The sequence below is a fragment of the Marmota monax genome, unplaced genomic scaffold (genome assembly GCF_021218885.2).
Source record: "Marmota monax isolate L192 unplaced genomic scaffold, Marmota_monax_Labrador192_F-V1.1 WCK01_AAM20220418_F8-fsc00393, whole genome shotgun sequence".
In the NCBI taxonomy this organism is placed as follows: domain Eukaryota; kingdom Metazoa; phylum Chordata; class Mammalia; order Rodentia; family Sciuridae; genus Marmota; species Marmota monax.
Window position 1 is genome coordinate 309,905 of NW_026692824.1, and position 18,815 is coordinate 328,719.

Here is an 18,815-nt window from a genome sequence, read left to right on the forward strand (position 1 = left end):
TCTGGCAAGGGTGACGTGGAGCTGTTCCTAAGGGCACAGCTGCAGCAGTGGCCAGAGTGGAGGCAGGGCCCTGGGCAGTACTGCCTCCCAGATCCTTCCTTCAAGCTTCCCAGGGGTAAGGGACATGCAGCCCAAGGGTCTTTGCTTGGCCTGACCCCATCAAGGGGACTCTCTGTCCCCAGTAACAGCAGAGATGGCAGGTTTATCAAGCTTCTCTCTACCCAACTGTGTCCTCACCTTTCTCTTCCTTCAGCTGTCTTCCAGTTATGCAGGTAAGATTTGTTTATCCCTGCTGTGTGGAGTTCCAAGAACAGAAAGGGTAGTTTCCCAGGGCTCATCTCCAATCATCCTCAAACAGCTATATGAGTTATCTTTCTAAAAACTTAGATCTACTAACACAACTCTCCTCTAAAACCTCTGTGGCTCCTTTCAGAATAGAATCCAAACTGTGTGTGTGTGTGTGTGTGTGTGTGTGTGTGTGAATTCATACATGGCATGTTCACATGCACATGTGTGGTGCTGGAGGATCGAACCTGGACCTCAAACATGCTAGGCAAGTGCTCTACTACTGAGTTATACCCCTAGCCCAGGTTTTGATTTTTCACCTCTCAAATGGGGATAAAATTATAACTTCTTGCAGTTGCTGTTAATGTTAAATAAGATGAGATATGTAACATGATTAGCAATGCCTGTAGTAAATTCCAAATAAATGTTGAGTTATAACATATTGTTATGTTTGAGAACTTGCCCTGCAGAATTAGGCACCAATAAGTTTTCATGGGGGAACTTTTTTATCCCACGTAGAGGAGAAATAAAAGAAACAGAAGTGGTGCTTGCTTCAGCAGCACAGCACAGCAGCATGTATACTAAAATTGGAACAATTGAGACTAGCATGGCTCCTGAGCAAGGTTGACACGCAAGTTCATGAAGCGTTTCATGTTTAAAACAAAAAGAAAAAAAGAAACAGAGAGGCTAGGGGTGTAATTCAGTGGTAGTGTAACTGTATAGCATGCATGAGGTCCTGGGTTCAATTCCAAGCACCACAAAGAAAGAAAAAATGCTGATTTCTTTTTCTTTTTTCTTTTTGGTACTGGGGATTGAACTCAGGGGAACTCAACCACAGAGCCACATCCCCAGCACTGTTTTATATTTTATTTGGAGACAAGGTCTCACTGAGTTGCTTAGTGCCTCATCATTGCTGAGGCTGGCTTTGAACTCTCGATCCTCCTGCCTCAGCCTCCCAAGCAACTGGGATTATAGGCATGCACCACCACATCTAACTAAAATGCTGATTTCTTTAAGTGAGGATATAGCTCTGTGGCAAAGCACTTGCCTAGCATTCTTGAGGCCCAGGGTTTAATTTCCAGTACCATAAAGAAAAGAAGACAGGGCTCCAACCTCAGGGAGACCCCTGACTCACAAATAGGTCCAGTCTAGATATTCGCAGGAGAAATATTTTCAGATCTCTGAAACCAGAGCCCATCCCCAGGATCTAAGGAAGAAACCAGCCTTATCTGGTAGCTCAGAGTCTAGCTTGGAAAACCTGTCTTCATAGGAAAAAGACTTGTAGATATTAAGGCAGGGACAAGATCTGGAATGTGGTTGAAGGTACATTGAGTAAAGAAGAGTGAGGTAGAGCCACCCCTAAAAGATCTTAGAGTAGAATTTGGGGAACAGGGTGTGAACAAGGACAGAGTGCTGAGAAGTCATAGAGAGTGATGAAAGCAAAACCTCTGGGGGAAAGGGGACCAGTATAGCTAGGACAAAACAGGGAGGTGCATGGGAGAACTAAACTTCAAGATACTGGACCACATTCCAAGGTAGAACCTAAAGGATTGGTGGGAATCAGAGATGGATGCTGCTGGCAAAAATGTGGGCAGCAGCTGTCAAGATGATCCCATACTAGAATATTCTGTACAAGACAATCAGGACATCTCTATGACTAGAGACTGTTTTGGTATATGCTCAAAAGGAAAAAATGAGCTCCTCACTGACTTTTGAATTCCACTTAACAGTTGAGTGTATTCCTCCCTTTCTTGTTCGAAACAGCTCTTCCCATGTCAAGGGCCCCTCTGACCCTCAGTTTCTTCTCTTTGGTGTCTTGGACAGGACAGTTCAGAGTGATAGGTCCAGGGCACCCCATCCGGGCTCTGGTCGGGGATGAAGCGGAGCTGCCATGTCGAATATCTCCTGGGAAGAATGCTACAGGCATGGAAGTGGGGTGGTACCGCCCCCCCTTCTCTAGGGTGGTCCATCTCTACAGAAATGGCAAGGACCAAGATGCTGAGCAGGCACCTGAATATCGGGGCCGGACAGAGCTGCTGAAAGAGTCTATTGGTGAAGGAAAGGTGACTCTCAGGATTCGGAATGTAAGGTTCTCAGATGAAGGAGGTTTCACCTGTTTCTTCCGAGATCACTCTTACCAAGAAGAGGCAGCAATGGAATTGAAAGTGGAAGGTGAGTCATCCAATGAAATACCACATTCATACCCACAAAGGAATTCACTGTAATAGGATTTGATCAATTGTGACTCCCTAGGAATGATGTTTTCCTTTAGGACAAATAAAAGAACATCCCAAAGCAAAACAGAAAAGTTCCCCTAGGATACTTAGATACATTCATTCCATCTTAGGAAGGTTAACTTAAAGATTATTCATATTTCCCTCTAGTGATACAAAATCATCATAGATGGATTATTCTGGATTTTTGCTGCCTCCATTTCTCATCTTTTCTATTTTCCTTTTTCTTTTTTTCTCAAATTGTATCCACAAATGTACACATTATATAGACTTTTATATCAATGAATAAGAACAATCATATGGATAATTATGGGCTTTTCTTTTTTATTCTTTGGTTGGGTCACACTTCTATTCTCCCTCCTGGAGAGAAAGCTCTTCTACCATAGTAATTCATATTAACTTTCTTGTTGATATTCTTTCATATATATGAAAATATATATATATTTAATATAATATGTAATATTATATAATATGTATATATGTGTATGTATGTGTGTGTGTATATAATGTATATATTCACAAACCCAAGGTCACAAGGTTTTTGTTCCCTACACTCTTTAACTTGCTTTTATCATGAAATGCCTCCAAGCCATATAGTATAGTTCTAAAAAAATCTTTGTGTGTGTGTATGTGTTTGTGTGTGTATGTGTGTGTTTCATTGGGTGAGAAACATTATTGAAAGCCATATTCCTAGTAAAACATAGTACAACTAAATGAACAAGCAAAGCAGATATCTGAATATAATTACAGAAAGAGATACACCTGTAGGTTTTACCTTATTTGCTTCAATTCTGCAGAAATCCATTTTCAGTATGTTTTCTGTGATGGATGATTTTGGAGTTAGTTCATTCATTCATTCATTCCATCTTAGGAAGGTTAAAATGTGGCAAGGTGAAGTGGACAAAGGGGAAGCTTTGAAGATTAATGGCCATTTAATTAAAGAACAAAAATGTTCTGAGTTCCTGAGCCTCCAGTCCTTTCCCCTCCTCACCCTCCCTCTTCCCCCACCTGCAGTGCAAACATCAGACAATCCTTCACTTTTGTGTCTGGGCTGGGGGTGACTGTTGCAGTGTAGGAACCAGAAGATGGCATTGTGTGCTGAATAACAATGCACTATTTCTAGAAACGAACTGCAGGGACATGAAAATAGCTCTGTGTGTCACAGAATGTTCTTCAAACAGCTGTTTTTACTGGGGAATTTTTACCCACAAAGATGTCAAATAGGAAGGATTTCTGTGGTTATAGATTTTCATCCTTCCTGTTCAACAGCTTACTACTTCTGCCTAGGAACTGCCTCCCCAACTCACTCCCTGAGGCCCACCTCACCAAAAGAGAAAGGGAAAAAAAGAATTAAGAGAATAATACCCTAAAGCTTTGCCTCAGGGGAGAAAGTTTTCCTTTGAGCTGGTTTCCGCATTCCAAACCCCTCCTCCTTCTCTTGGTCTGCATACCTAAGAATCTGAAAACAGGATTGTTTTACAACTAAGTCCACTTGACTACTCTGAGGAGCCCGGAAGTGAAACAAATATAGGAATGAATGCAGTAACCATGTTTTTTAAATATAGAAAACTCCTTCTCCAAAAAGTTTCCCATCTCTCTTTTTGACTTTTTTGATGTCATTTTACAGTCTCTAATCATTTCTTTAAACTCAATATGAAAACTTAAAAACACTTACAAAAGTATAGAGAATATCATAATGGACCTCCAAGTACTCTGCTCAGCAGTTATCAAACCAACTACAACCAGATTTACCTGATTCCTGTTCATTGCCACTCCCTAGCAACTTGCTGAAGCAAATCCCAAGCAGCATTATCATTTCATTGCTAAGTGCTTGAGAACGTATCACTCAAATATAAGAGCACTTTTTTTTAAAAAGAAAACAACCACAATTCTATGATCATGTCTTTAAAAATCAACAAAAATTTCTTAGTATCATCAAATAGTGTTCTATTGTTCAAGGTGTTCAAGGTTTCCTTTCATAAATGTATTTTTACAGTTGGTTTGTTTGAGTAAGATCCAAACAGACTTTCCACATTTGTATTTGCCTATGGGGTTTCCCATAGTCTGAATTTTGCTGACTACATTCCCACATTTCTGATTAACATGCTCTTTATTTCAGGTGAACTGAGAAATCTATGCAAGATCAGACTCAGGTTTGATTTATTTTGGCATATTTCATAGAGGCTGATAATGTCTGCTTTTATCTCTTTCTATGATTCTAATCTTTTGTGAAAGTATAAGAAGTATGCAAAAAAGAAAGAAAGAAAGAAAGAAAGAAAGAAAAGTGTGCACAGTTAGCCTTCCATACCCATGAATTTCACTTCAGTGGATTGAATTACCTAGAATCAAAATTATTCAGAAAAAAAGCCAGACATAGTGGCACACACTTGTGTGTGCAACTCAGAAGGCTGAGGAAGGAGAATTGCAAGTTCAAAGCCAGCCTTGGCAACTTGGTGAAACCCTGTCTAAAATACAAATAGAAAGGGCTAGACCCTGAGTTTCAGCACTACAAAAAAAAAAAGAAAGAAAGAAAAGAAAGAAAAAAAAAAGTTGAGGATGTAGCTCATTAGTGGATCTCCCCTGGGTTCAATCCACATACCATCATCATCACTATCATCATCATCATAATGGTGATGATGTCTGTATTGAGCATGTAGAATTCTTCTTATAATTATTCCCTAAACGATACAGTAGAACTATTTACATAGTATTTACATTGCATTAAGTATTATAAATAATCTAGAGATGACTTAAAGTATATGGTAATGCACAAATACAAAATAAATAAAGTATATGGGAAGGGGCTAGGGGTGTATCTTAGTAGTACAGCACTTAACTAGCATGCTTAAGGCCCTAGGTTTAACCCCCAGCATGGCCAAATAAATAAAGTATTTGGGAAAATGTACATAGGTTAGTTATATGCAAATACCATGCCATGTTATATAAGGGGTTTGAACATATGTAGACTTTGACCTCCAAGGGGCTTCTGGAACAATTCCCCTGTGAATTCTAAGGGATGGTTGAACCTGCTTAATTATATAGCTACAGGTAACTTTCAATAAGAACTTAAAAGTAGCTGGACGCGATGGCACACATCTGTTATTCTAGCAGCTCAGGAGGCTGAGAAAGGAGAATTGGAAGTTCAAAGACAGGCTCAGCAAAGGCAGGCGGCGGGCGGGCGAGGTGCTAAGCAACTCAGTGAGACCCTGCCTCTAAAAGAAAATACAAAATACAGCTGGAGATGTGGCTTAGTGGCCCTGAGTTCAATCCCCATTATCAAAAAAAAAAAGAAAAAGAAAGAAAAAAAAAAACCTTAAAAGTAAAGTATGTGCTGCATTTTTTTAAAATGGAGAATACAATAATAGACAAAAGTCTTGTTCTACGTTTCTTATTCCATTTCTTTTTCAAAGCTAAGCTCAGGTGTCAATTCTGTGTCACCTTCTTTGAATCTTGGTGATATTTGTTTCTTTATTCAAAACAGCTAATGGATGCTGTGCTGGGAATTGAGGATACAGCCTGGGTGGTATCAATTGTTCCTTTCAGATCCCTTCTACTGGATCAACCCTGAAGTTCTGGTCCTCATTGCTGTGCTGCCTGTGCTCCTTCTGCAGATCACCGTGGGCCTTGTCTTCCTCTGCCTGCAACACAGATTGAGAGGTACAGGACAGAGGTTGGGCCCATCAATATCCTTCCCTGTCAGTAGCTAACCTCTTAGAGTTGGGTCAGTTAACATTTCCTTTTGAGAGACTTTCAAGATCAGAATTACACAGTGATAAATTTTACATCTAACCGAATGCTTTCACATGGTATAATAGGAGCTTGCATTTCCCTAGGAGGTGAATCTGACATGTAATGGCCTCATATACAAAGAGGCAACTGAAGCCAAGAGAAGTTCAGTGACTTGCTCAAATTGACACAAGTTGTAAGTGGCAGCGCTCAAACTTCTGTACCATATCCAGTAGCTTCATGCATCAGGGAGAGTGAGCTTCAAAGTCAGGCAAGTCTAAGCTATTAGGAGTTTTAATGAAAATGAAGGTCCCTACCACAATAGTATGTGTTCAAAACCAGTTTCCCTCCATCTTTTCCATTCAACCCTAAGGCCTTGGGTTCAGCTGTCAATGAGGCTCTTTTTTTTGGGCGGGGAGGCATACTGGAGATTGAACTCAGGGGCACTCAACCAGCTGTATTTTGTATTTTCTTTAGAGAAAGGGTCTCATTGAGTTGCTTAGTGCCTCGCTGTTGCCGCGGCTGGCTTTGAACTTGCTATTCTCCTGTCTCAGCCACCCAAGCCACTGGGATTATGGGCGTGTGCCACCATGCCTGGCTCAATGAGTTTCTTCTTTTGTGCCACCACTTCCATTCTGAGCCTTCTCCCCACTGCCAAAGTACAAGGACTTTGACCTATCACTTTCTCCTGCTACTAAGAGGATAAAGTAACAAGGAGGGTTTGGGTATACAAGGGAGAACAGGTATTAGTGGGATCTTGTGGGGTCTTTTCTGTCATCTTGAATCTATCTCAGATGCTCACTTCTCCCACCTGAAAACAAAACAAACAAACAAACAAAAAAACTGCCTTAATGGATCTTAGTGATTTGGAAGAATGAGAATGATGAAGTTGGGCAACTTGGGACTGAATTCTGTCTTAGGCACTGAACTATGACCAAAATTCTTCAGTTCTCCAAGCCCATTTCCTCATTTGTCAAGTAACCTTTCTCCCTCCTAAATTGTAGGGAGGATTAAAGGAGATAATGTTATGTAAAGTGCCCAATAAAGAACCAGTCACAAGGTAGCTGCTCACTAAAGATCTAGCTCCTCCCTTCCTCATTCAGATGGAAAGTGGGTTTAGATTTACAAAATGACAACCCAGTGGGGTAGAGTGACAAGGTGAACTAAGAACTACCAGAAAAGGAACAAAGAGCAGTGGGAGAGGTAATAAAGTCCTAGGATGATTTGGGGCATTGCTGTTTACCGAGGTTTTTTTTTTGCCTGGCGGTGGGAAGTGTTGAACCCAGGAGCAATTTACCACAGAGCTTACACTCCCAGGCTCCCATTTTTTTGAGATGGAGTCTAGCTAAGGCTGGCCTCAAACTTGTAATTCACCTGCCTCAGCCTTCTGAGTCATTGGTATTAAAAGCATACACCAGGACTGGGGCCATGGCTCAGTGGTAGAGCGCTCGCCTAGCATGCATGAGGCACTGGGTTGGATCCTCAGCACCACATAATAATAAAATAAAGATATAGTGCCCACATATGACTAAAAATAAATATTAAAAAAAAGGCATACACCACTGTGCCTGGCTTTACTGAGGTTTTTGAGAGCTTCTTTGGAAGTTCTAGCGGGGAACATAGATACTCATGTACCCTTGACCGAAGAACATCGGGGCTCTCCTCTTCAACTGAGGGTACAGCTTCTGGAGGAAAGGGACACCTGTCTAGCCAGCTAGATCAGCTGAATCAACATTGGCAATCAATGGGGTGACAGATGTTTGCCCCTCACATCCTATTTACTGAAGTTCTGGACTAGAGAAGTCTTTTGCATTGTTTCACTATTCAACCCAGACAATATCCAGGGACAGAGCCAAACCCTTGGTTTCAAATCTAGACCTTTTCCTGCTCTCCTGAAGACACTCTTAGGCTGTAGAGAAATAGCCTGCGCAAAGGGCTACGGCACTGGGTATGGACAGACTCCTATCTAGTGCCAGAGCAGGAACTAAAAATGTTGCCTTTTTCTGTTTTAGGAAAACTTCGAGCAGAAATAGGTAAGTTCCAGCTACCCTCCCTCCTCAATTCCTCTTCAATTGGGAAATTCACTATTTATAAAACAATAACCAGCCATGAATTGTAGAGGGTCTTCCTCTCCGTGCCTTTAGTCAGAGCAGAAGTAAAATCCTATAGCTTTCCTTCCTCTCCTGGGTCAGGACTAGAACAAATTTTAAGTGATTAAATAACAAAGACTCAAGAGAAGAAAACAAAGACTCAGAGAGAAGAAAGGAGCCTCTTAGATTGCCCTATTAAATCCATTGTTATTTGTTCTTCTTTTAGAGAATCTTCACCGGACCTTCGGTAAGTACAGGTATATCATGGTAAGTACAGGTGTATCACGGCCCTCCCGGGTCAACTTAGTTTTTCAACCAGGTTCCAGTCACCTGGAGGAAAAAGAACCTTTGGTTTCTGATGGGTATTCTCCCTCTTTTTTCTATCTTTAAATATGTCATCATTTGCATCTAGGATTGGTTAAAATAGCAAATACTATTATACCATGTGCCAGGTACTATACCAACAGCTTTACAAAATTTTTAAAAATATATTTTTTTAAATATTTAGTAATACATGACAGTAGAATGTATTTTGGCAGAATATACATACATAAATTATAACGTATTCTGTTTATATTCCCACTCTTGTACTCATACATGATGTGTCGTGTATACAAATACAGGGCTAGGAAAGTTATGTCCAATTAATTCTACTGTCTTTTCTATTCCTTTACAAATGTAAAGTGTTAAATCCTTACACATTTTTCTTTTAGGAATTACAAAGGAAGGTAAACACATAAACTTTGTGTATAGTTGGAGAGGTGAAACATACTTGAAATAACAGAACAAAACAAAACACACACACATCTACTGTACTTACATGGCAGAGTGAATTTTCATAAGTGTAGACCAAGTAACCATACTCAACTAATCAGGGAAAGTTTTTTGGAGCAGTAATGCCACAAGCCCCAAGAGAAAGTTGATCCCTTGAGGATATGGTCTCTGTCTTTTTCATTTACTACAGATTGCTCTGTGCCTAAGGACAATGCCAACAGAAGAGCATCCAAATATTTGTGCTGAAATGAATGAATTTCATAGAAATTAGAAGATGGCATTAGGCAGAGCACAGGCATTCCCTATGCTGAGCAGCCTTTCCTGCTGCCTCATACACATGTAAGAGCAAGAGGATCTTTATTTTGTAGGATTTTAATATCAAAGGTCTGAACTCTTTTTGTACCACGAAAGGATCCCTTCTTCTTCTTCTTCTTCTTCTTTTTTTTTTTTTTTTTTGTTGGGAATTAAACCCAGGGCCTTGCACTTGCTAAAACAAATGCTCTACCACTAAGTCACATTCCCATCCCCAGAAAGTTTTTAAATGTACACATAACACATAGGATTACAAAGAAAATCTGTGTTGGAATACAGCTATCAACACATAAACAAACTGATATATTAACAAACGTTCCTTTAAGTAACAAAAGTAACGCATAAATACAGTAGCAGCAACTCTCAACATAAACAGCACCTGGAGATTTCTGTAACAACTCCAATGGGATGGAAAACATCTGTGATTTCCATTGGCAATGAAAGTACAGGTACTGCGATACTGTGATGTGAATAAAGACGTGGTGCTTCTCATCCAAGTTTATGGACTCCCTGGACTCTGTCCTGAGTCCTTTGGTGTTCTTGGACCAGAAGCCTCAAAAGGAGAAGGGTGAGTATGAGCGGAAATACATATTAACCCTGTTTGTTCTGATGAACAATTCAGATCCCCACTTTCTGAGGGTGCCCTGCTGGAAGATAACCCTGTTTGTAATCGTACCAGTTCTTGGACCCCTGGTTGCCTTGATCATCTGCTACAACTGGTTGCATCGAAGACTGGCAGGTGAGGTGGTGGGGAGGAGACAGTAAATAGAACCACTAAGCAGTGGGGGACCCAGGCAGCCCTGACTGGGAAACAGTGCAACCAGAACCCTGGAATTCCTCTTCTGTCCTCATGCCCATCGGCAGGCTCCTCAGAGGAGTTGCTAGGAGATTTGCTTACGAAATCTGTGGGGCCCCTCAATGGAAAGGGAAGGGTCATTTTGAGTGTCCACAGGGAGGATGTGAGAGGGGGTAGCCATCTTCCATTGATCATCTATTTATTTCTCTTGTTTGCAGGGCAATTTCTTGAGGAACTAAGTAAGTTCTCTTCTCTTTCTTATAAACTGAGAACAAAAAGCCAGGAAAGGGAAACTGAAGCTACAAAGAAGGGGTTACTGAAGACGCCCAATCCCAGGACAGGAGGGGCTGGAAAGTATGGTGGAGGAGGACTCACCCTATGAGGGAGAGGGAAGAAGGCAGTTGTCAGATTCAAGTTTACAGGTGGCACAGAGGGAAGCTGGGCTGCTCCCATCTACTGTCTCATCTGCTCTACCCGCAGTGCCCTCCAGTAGGAATCTCCCCTCCCATTCTCAACAGCAGCTGCCCAGTGCTTCACCTCCAAGACCAACTACCAAGGCAGCCACAGAAATAAGATGACCTCAGGGGTCTTTTCATTTCCCAGATTCAGGGGTTTCATGATAGAAACTTCTGACATTGATTTTTCAAGTTATTTTCTCCTTCTTCTAGGAAATCCCTTCTGAGTGCTGTGGCATTTTGACGAGGTTGGAGGCGAGCCTGGTGGGTCCAGAGACTGATCCTTGGGGATGTCTCATCCATCAAGTTGCACGCTCACTGGCCACTTCTAGGAACATTCTGAATTCAAAATAGAACTGATTTCCCTTCTGTCATCTACCTTTTTTCTTCCTTTCCTCAGCTCCTTCCCTCCTTTGCCATTTTTTTGCTTCCCATGTTTCTCCTCCTCTCCATCTTTCACTAGGAAGCCCTCTCTGGCTAAAGCCAGGTGGGTCTCTTCTTCATCAGAGGACACCTGTGCTGGAGAGTAACACAGACAGGAGGAGTTCTCCCACAAACAAGACCAAGATCCTCCTCACTGCCAATTACAGAACATCCAATTTGCAAATGGTGGTTGTTTCTTCCAAGACTGAGCCCTTATTGAGCAGAGTGAGAGGGTAGAAGGGAAGGAATAGGAAGAGCCCAAAATATCAAAGAGGGAGCTGAATGAGTTGCAGAGTGAGGATGTAGGGAGCCCTAACCAAGACCTGGAAGTGGGGAGAGAACATAGAATACCGGCCAGAGCTCCGTCTCGTCTATGCAGCCTATGGAGGGCCACAGGAAGCAATGCATGGGAACTGAGCAGCACATCCACTTTTAGAATGGTTTCCCTTCTACTTCCACAACTTCTCTGCATCCCTCGAACTTTCTCTCCTCTAATCCCTTTCTCCCATCTTCATACCTATCACAGTAGACATTGTTTTAGTCAACAAATACTACTTGATGATCTATCAGACACAAAGAAACAAGTTAGGTGCTAATTAATAATAATGAGTTTCTATATGCACACATCCTTTCCCTTTTCTTTGTTTATTTTATTCTTCATCCATTCACCTCTCTCCCTCTACTCAAGCCTCCTGACCCTGGAGGTCAGTCCTCAGGAAAACCAAACACAAAGACCTCTGTTGCAAAGGTCATTTATTTATGTTTTGAGATCCTCACTGCCTCCTTCGCCTTGTCTCCTTTGCATGCCTTCTCCCATATTGCATCTCTCCTGGGGATATGGATTCCTGAAGATCTATTTCCTCCATGTCTCTAATCCTTCCCAGTCGCGGGGAATCATGAAAGCAGCCAAGGCTCTGGCCCAGGATTACCCAGCATATATGGGGACTGCCTAGGTACTGTTCCTTGCCTTTATAGCTCCTCCAGTGATTCAGAAGGTCCTCTTTCTCCCCAAAGCAGAGGTCACAGATGGGGCATCGGTAGATCTTTTGTTTCCAGTGAGTCTGCTGGTGCTTGGAGAGCCAGAAGGATGAGCTGAAGGACTTGCCACAATAGAAGCAGCAGGTAGGCTGCTCTGTGAGGTGAACCTTCTGGTGACTGGAGAGAGAGGCTTTGTTGGTAAAAGTCAAGGGACAATGTGGGCAAGAGAAGACCTTGAATCTTGAGGGTTGCACTGTAATAGAGTTGGATCTGGTATTCTGGTAGGAGGATCTACTGTCTGGTGCTTGTGTCCTGGTCACAGAATTCTTAGTTTTAAATCTGGGTTCCTGGATCCTAGCCACTGGTGCCTGGTTCACAAGTCCCTGGATGGACTTCTGTCTCGTGACAATGGGCTCCCGCAATCCAGCTGTGGTGCCTGGAATCCTCACAACATGCTTCTGGTTTCCAGCCACTGGCTCCTGGTTTTTGTGTATCTTCTGATGGCGTTTGAGCTCAGATCTGTCCCGGAAGCACTTCCCACAAACGGGGCACGAATGAGGCCGGTAATTCAAATGAACACGGCGGTGCCGACTCAGTCCAGAAGCATCACAGTAGGTCTTATCACAGAGTAAGCAACGGAAGGGCCTCTCTCCATGATGTCTGCGCCTGTGGTGGCTGAGGGCCTTGCGGCTCCAGAACAACTTTCCACACCGGTTACAGATGTTAGTCTGCTTAGGGTTGTGAACAAACTGATGACTGGAGAGATGGCTGTGGAGGTAGGAGCTCTTTCTGAAACACCTGCCACAGGTGTTGCAGAGAAAGGGTGGTCCAGGTTGGGATGTTCGGAACATTGAGATCCTGCCAGAAGGTGGTCTCTGGCTTGTCCCTCTGTGAAGAAGGGAGACTTTCTTGTCATCACTAGCCCCCTCATTTCTTAGATTCTGACCTGGCTCTTGAAGTTCTTCTTTCTTGTCTCCTGTAGCAAATGAGGAAGTATCAAAGACACAAGATTCACAAGGCGAAGGCCAGTACAACCTCTCCCTCCAGAGTGAACCACTTCCCCTTCTGCCATCACTTTCCCACCTGCACATTTACCCCCACCCTTAAACTTCATAGGATGGAGACAAGAATAACTTTAGGCTTTTCAAATTATAAGCAAATAGGGCTGGGGCTGGGGCTCAGTGGCAGAGCGCTTGCCTAGCATGTGTGAGGCACTGAGTTCAATCCTTAGTACCGCATAAAAAACTAAACAAATAAAGGCATGCTGTCCATCCACAACTATAAAAAAAATTATAAGCAAATAAAAATTTAACTGGAATCTTCCAACAATGTCAGAGATCTATATTTTAACTTATGGCCACATTTCTTGAAATTTATTTTCTCATTCCAATATTGTCCACACTCCCACAGACACTTACTCCACAGATATCCACAAATATCCACACAATGTATAGTAATCTACCATATTTGTGACTTCAAATTTCATGGTTTCAGTTATCCACAATCAGCCACAGTCCAAAAATACTACATGGAAAATTCCAGAATTTGAGAGAGAAAAAAGACCATATTCACAGAACTTTTTTTATAAGTGTTCTATTTTACTATTATTGTTTAATGCCTTACTGTTCCTAATTTATAAATTAAATTCAGCTGGGCAAGGACTGGGAATGTAGCTCAGCAGTAAAGTGTCCCTGGTACCATTACTGAAAATTGAACCCAGAGATGCTCTGTCACTGAGCCACATCTCCAGCCCTTTTTATTTTTTTATCTGGAGACAGGGTCTTGCTAAATTGCCCAGGCTGGGCTCAAACTTGCAATCCTTCTGTCTTAACCTCCTAAGTTGGTGGGATTACAAGCTAATTCCACTGTGCCTGGTATCCACAGGGGGTTTTGGAAGACTTTCCTGTGGATAAGGGAGCACTCTACCCCTAGCCCAAGGAGGACTACTATATCATGCAAATTGGAACATTTGAGAATAAAGATATGTTATTACTAATTAAACTGGAAACCAGGCATGGTTGCTTAGGCCTGTAATCTCAGTTACTTTGGAAGCTGAGGCAGAAGAATGGGAAGTTAGAGGCCAGTTTCAGCAACTTAGGGAGACCCAAATAAAAAACAAAAAGGACTGGAGTTGTAGTTCAGTGGTAGAGAGCCCCCTGGGTTCAGTCCCTAGTGCTGCTTAATTAATCAATTAATTAATTAATTAAGTGTAATAGGAATAAAAAGGGATAGGGATATAGCTCAGTGGTGGAGGTTTGCCTAGCATGCAAGGAGCCCAGAGTTCAATCCCCAATACCTCCAAAAGAAAAAAAAAATCTATCAAGTTGGCATGAGAAGGACAGTTCTAGCAAACTGGGAGATGTAATCAGTCTGGCTTGATATCTTCTTAACTCCTTATTCTACTCCCAGGAATAAGTCTTCCCTTCTACAATGCACCCTCAACTTTTCTCTCCTGCTTCTCTTTTCTTTTGGAAAGAAATTTTCATCATAGGGGTATTAGCTGACAAAGCTACTCAGATAAGACATTATTTGTCCTGAAAGGCTTAGACATTCTTCACCAAGTCAAGGATTCAGCCTTTCATCTCCAGGTCTCTTTTAGCTCCAAGTCTAACCAGGCTGGAAAAATGGATGATATACAGAGAACCTTGATTCTCTCAGTGAGCTCTCCACCTTTCCAGGGATTGCCCTGGGCCCTTTTGATTTTGTCTCCTTTGCAACTCTTACCTGAAGGGAGGCCTTCTCTGTTTGGCTGATGGAGATCTGCCCTCTTCTGTCTCTCTTCTTGCTCAAGCTTGGTGACCACATCTGATTTAGGCAGAAATATTCCTCCTGGTAAGTGGGAATGAAAGAAAGAGTAAAGCTGGGCCCAGGCTTGGACCCTTCACATCTGGTCAACAGGTTACTTTTTGTATGCTTGTTTTAAGAACCTTAATCTGGAGGGCTCTGCACTTGATGAACAGAATGTGACAGAATTTATGATGTGCCAACTTGCAAGCTCAGGCCTTAGTAAATCGGTAGCTACCACATCCTGTCCTTTGAAACATCCTCTCAGCCAGGCACCATGGCTCACACCTGTGATTCCAGAGACTCAGCAGTCTGAGGCAGGAAGATTGCAAGTTCAAAGCTAGCCTTAGCAATTTAGTGAGGCCCTCAGCAACTTTGCAAGACCCTGTCTCAAAATAAAAAATAAAAAGGGCTGAAGGTGTGACTCAGTGGTAAAGCACCCATGGATTAAATCCCCAGAACAACAACAACCAAAAAAAAAAAAAAAAACCCTCTTGCAACCCATCTTCCATGCTAGAAGGGAGCTCAAGCAGCCCTATGGAAAATTCTACAGGAAGAAGAACTCAGGTTCCTGTCCAAGCTTCCAGTCAAAAGCTACTGTGAATTTATCAGCCACATGAATGAGTCATCATCAAAATGGATCCTCTAGCCCCAATAGCCACTCCAGCTATCACCATATTAAACCAAAACAAGATTTCCTTGTTGAGCCCTGCCCAGACTATAGATCTGTGAGTCAAATAAACAATTACTGATTTAAGTCCTTAAAAAACAAAACAAAACAGAATTTAATCTGTACACTTAGATGCAGAAACACATTGCAAAAGGCCAGATTCTAAGTGCCTGGCACATGAGTGACATAATAAATATAGGTTGGACGAATAGACAAATTTGCATATTTTGAGAACTCTGTCATCATGTTACAAGTGTTATGTCTGCCTTTATGCAGATTTTCATTTCTGGAGCTTAGTGACCCAGATTTTCCACATCTGGAAGGCACAGAACTAGTTCAGTGAAGCTAACTGTGCCCAGGTAATGACTCAGGACCCCACCTCTTACCCACAGACTCCAGGTTTTTGAAGGTTTCTGACATAACAACCTGGTAAAGAGCTCTCTGACTGGCATCTAGACAGTCCCACTCTTCCCAGGTGAAATTCACTGCCACATCCTCAAAGGTGACAGGCATCTGGAAGAGTAGAACAGATTCAGAGTGTGTATATACATGACACTCAAGATTCAGAGAACTGAGCCAGGCACAGTGGTGCACGCCTATAATCCCAGTGGCTCAGGAGGCCAAGACAGGAGAATCACAAGTTCAAAGCCAGCATCAGCAATGGTGAGGCACTAAGCAACTCAGTGAGACCCTGTCTCTAAATAAAATACAAAATAGGGCTTGGGGATGGGGCTCAGTGGTTGAAATGCCCCTGAGTTCAATCCCTGATACGCCCTCCCCTACCCCCCAAAAGATTCAGAGAACTAAAACCTAAGAGAAAAATAAAACCATGGAAGGAAGAGAGAAATTTTAAAAAGATAGGTACTAAGCCAGCAACTGTGACCTACAGAAAGGAAAGGAAAGATGCAGAAAAATGAAAAGAAGATGTGGTAGGAAAGGGAGTGGGATATGCATAATATGAATAAGAAAGAAAAGCAAAGACCCACAGGCAGGAGAATAGATGAAAGAGCTCCTGGAGAGTAGGACCTGGTCCCTCCCTCTTTCTAGCTAGTTCTCCTTACTTTCAACCACAATCTCTCTTCTTGGCTTCCTGAAGGGATGTTGCCACCCCACCCACCTAAGGGTGCCGTACCTTCTCTTCTGTGGTGTCTCTTTCTTGCTTTCTCCACTCCTGGCCTAGCCCCCAAGGAAGACTGTACTCCTTCTTGGAGCTCTCTACCTCCCCAAAACTGGGCAGATGGAGAGGCCCTGCAAAGTCTGGAGGGTTTGATATGGCTTCCCGTAACAAGCACTTCTGCTTCAAGGGACTGTCTTCTTTCTTTGTTGTGCCGTCCAAAGTCTCCTCTTTTACCATTGAGAACACCTTTGGTTCCCTCAAAGTCTGGGCTGCAGAATTCAGGGACCTGGTCATCCTTCGCTCAGCTGCCATTGTCCAGTAATGCCAGGCTGAAGGCAGGTGTCTACCTTCTGTTTCAGCCTGCTTTATGGAATTGGCTGGTGCCTACCTCTAGGAACCTGAGGTCAGAGAGAAACAAAACATATGAGGAAGAAGGAGAGTAAGAAACAACTCCTTATTTGGTCAGTGAACACCAAGAGTTATTAACCCTCCACTCTGTATCATTGAAACCTATTAGCAATGCCCATTGAGGTAACAATTATTGGCACCATCTTAAAGTATGCAAATATAGAGATGCTGAGTAACTTGGAGAAGACACTCTTGATCCATGGGAAAGTTAAGTGTTGAAACCCTACTCAGTACCACTGAAAAGCATATATCTAGGGCATCCAGATCTGAATCTTCTGAATCTGTCACAAACCACCTCAAATGAGTCTCTTCATTTTCTCTGACTTGGTTTCATTGGAAATGTGAAAATAAAGAAGACATTCTCTAAGATCTCTTCCAGAGATAAATACACACACACACACACACACATATATATATATATATATATATTTTTTTTTAATGAACTGTGACCAAGATTTTCTTCTTCTCCTTCTCCTGGTGCTGGGTCTCAGACCCAGGGTTTTTAGCAAACACTAAGCTACATCCACAGCCTGTGATAAGTTGAAAGTCTTAAATCAGAAATGCATTTAATGCACCTAACCTACAGAACATCTTGGCTTAGCAACAAAGCACACTGCAGAGTATCAGTTGTTTCCTCTCCTTATCATGTGCCTGACAAGAAGCTGAAGCTCACTGGCACTACACAGCTTCAGGACAATATCAGAGGCAGGGCACAGTGGTCCATGCCTGTAATCCCATGGCTCTGGAGGCTAAAGCAGGAGCATCAAAAGTTTAAAGCCAGCCTTAACAGCTTAGTGAGGTCCTAAGTAACTTAGCAAGCAAGACCCTATCTCTAAATAAAATATAAAAAATGGTTCGGGCATGTGGCTCAGTAGTTGAGTCCCCCCTGGGTTCAATCCCTGGTACCAAAAAAAAAAAAAAAAAAAAGAGAGAGAGAGAGAGATGAGAATATCAGAGTATTATATGCATATCACTAGCCTGGGAAAAAGATCCAAATTCAAAATCCAAAGTACAATCTCAACTGAATGGGTAAGGCTTTCCTAACACTGCAAAGTCAAAATACATTAGTTAAACAATCATGTCATTGTGAGCCAGAGAGCATCTAAACAGCACGATGCTTGTAAAGAATAATACCGACAACAACACAACAGCTCTCACGTATTCAGGGGTCACGATGTGCCAAGCACTGTCGCTCCCTGCTCACTTTGAAGAGTTCTTGCTCTAATGCAAACATGCTAGAACACCAGTTCCTGCTAACAACCACTCACCCACATCTTCCCTCCCTTCAGATGCTAAGAAAAGTATATTAAACTGTTGACTTTTTTTTTCCTTTCATTTTTTTGGAAAGGTAATGAAAGTAATAAATGCCAGCAAGGAAAATGACATTTGAGTAAAAGTGAATTGGATACCGCCAAAGATGTGATGATAACTGCAGTCCTAGGATCTGAAGTTGATTTTCTTCTTCTTTCCTCTCTCCTCTCTCCCTTTTCTTTTCAAGGCTATTCATAAGAAAAAAAAAAAAGAAAGGATAAAAAAAGGACTATTCATTGGTGAAGGCATTCCTGCACTCACTGTCTGACAGGGTCACAGCATGGGGGATGCTGCTGCAGGTCTGCAAGGCAGGAACGACCTACAAGGCAGTACCAAACTGCTCCACTGCACCACCACCGCACCACATCAGAACCATTAGGAATGTTAAGTGTTATGCCATGGTCCTTCAGGACCACCATGGATCCTCACTATCCCCCAGCGGGGCTGGACCT

At 42.3% G+C, this 18,815-nt stretch overlaps 2 protein-coding genes and 1 non-coding gene across 4 annotated transcripts; 2 read left to right on the forward strand and 1 right to left on the reverse strand.

The window, feature by feature from the left end:
• Positions 1-15: 15 nt before the first annotated feature.
• On the forward strand, positions 16-15,363 carry Mog (myelin oligodendrocyte glycoprotein). Of its 2 annotated transcripts, XM_058580659.1 has the most exons (8): positions 21-272; positions 2,110-2,457; positions 6,063-6,176; positions 8,258-8,278; positions 8,562-8,582; positions 10,044-10,160; positions 10,436-10,456; positions 10,886-15,363. In XM_058580659.1, exons 1-8 carry the CDS (start codon positions 194-196, stop codon positions 10,897-10,899), a joined length of 735 nt encoding a protein of 244 aa, XP_058436642.1. In that variant the 5' UTR covers positions 21-193; the 3' UTR covers positions 10,900-15,363. The 2 variants fall into 2 exon arrangements, with proteins under 2 accessions (XP_058436641.1, XP_058436642.1); XM_058580658.1 differs by having other exon boundaries at positions 16-272; positions 10,436-15,363.
• Positions 834-944, forward strand: LOC124095433 (U6 spliceosomal RNA). Its single transcript, XR_006852458.1, has one exon. It is a non-coding gene; the product is annotated as a U6 spliceosomal RNA (small nuclear RNA).
• Zfp57 (ZFP57 zinc finger protein) lies at positions 11,832-18,553 on the reverse strand. Its single transcript, XM_046448519.1, has 5 exons — positions 18,462-18,553; positions 16,660-17,042; positions 15,914-16,040; positions 14,798-14,902; positions 11,832-13,049 (listed from the first exon to the last, which is right to left on the reverse strand). The coding sequence occupies exons 2-5, from the start codon at positions 16,954-16,956 to the stop codon at positions 11,869-11,871; spliced, it is 1,710 nt and encodes a 569-aa protein (XP_046304475.1). The 5' UTR covers positions 16,957-17,042; positions 18,462-18,553; the 3' UTR covers positions 11,832-11,868.
• Positions 18,554-18,815: the final 262 nt, after the last annotated feature.

Excerpts from the sequence above, each read along its gene's own strand:
- Mog (XM_058580658.1), top strand. The coding sequence starts at position 194 with ATGGCAGGTTTATCAAGCTTCTCTCTACCCAACTGTGTCCTCACCTTT. Across the intron at positions 273-2,109 it reads GCTGTCTTCCAGTTATGCAG|GACAGTTCAGAGTGATAGGT; the intron begins GTAAGATTTGTT and ends TGTCTTGGACAG. Across the intron at positions 8,279-8,561 it reads AAAACTTCGAGCAGAAATAG|AGAATCTTCACCGGACCTTC; the intron begins GTAAGTTCCAGC and ends TTCTTCTTTTAG.
- Zfp57 (XM_046448519.1), bottom strand. The coding sequence starts at position 16,956 with ATGGCAGCTGAGCGAAGGATGACCAGGTCCCTGAATTCTGCAGCCCAG. Across the intron at positions 16,041-16,659 it reads GAGACACCACAGAAGAGAAG|ATGCCTGTCACCTTTGAGGA; the intron begins GTACGGCACCCT and ends CTACTCTTCCAG. Across the intron at positions 13,050-14,797 it reads CAGAGAAGGCCTCCCTTCAG|GAGACAAGAAAGAAGAACTT; the intron begins GTAAGAGTTGCA and ends CATTTGCTACAG.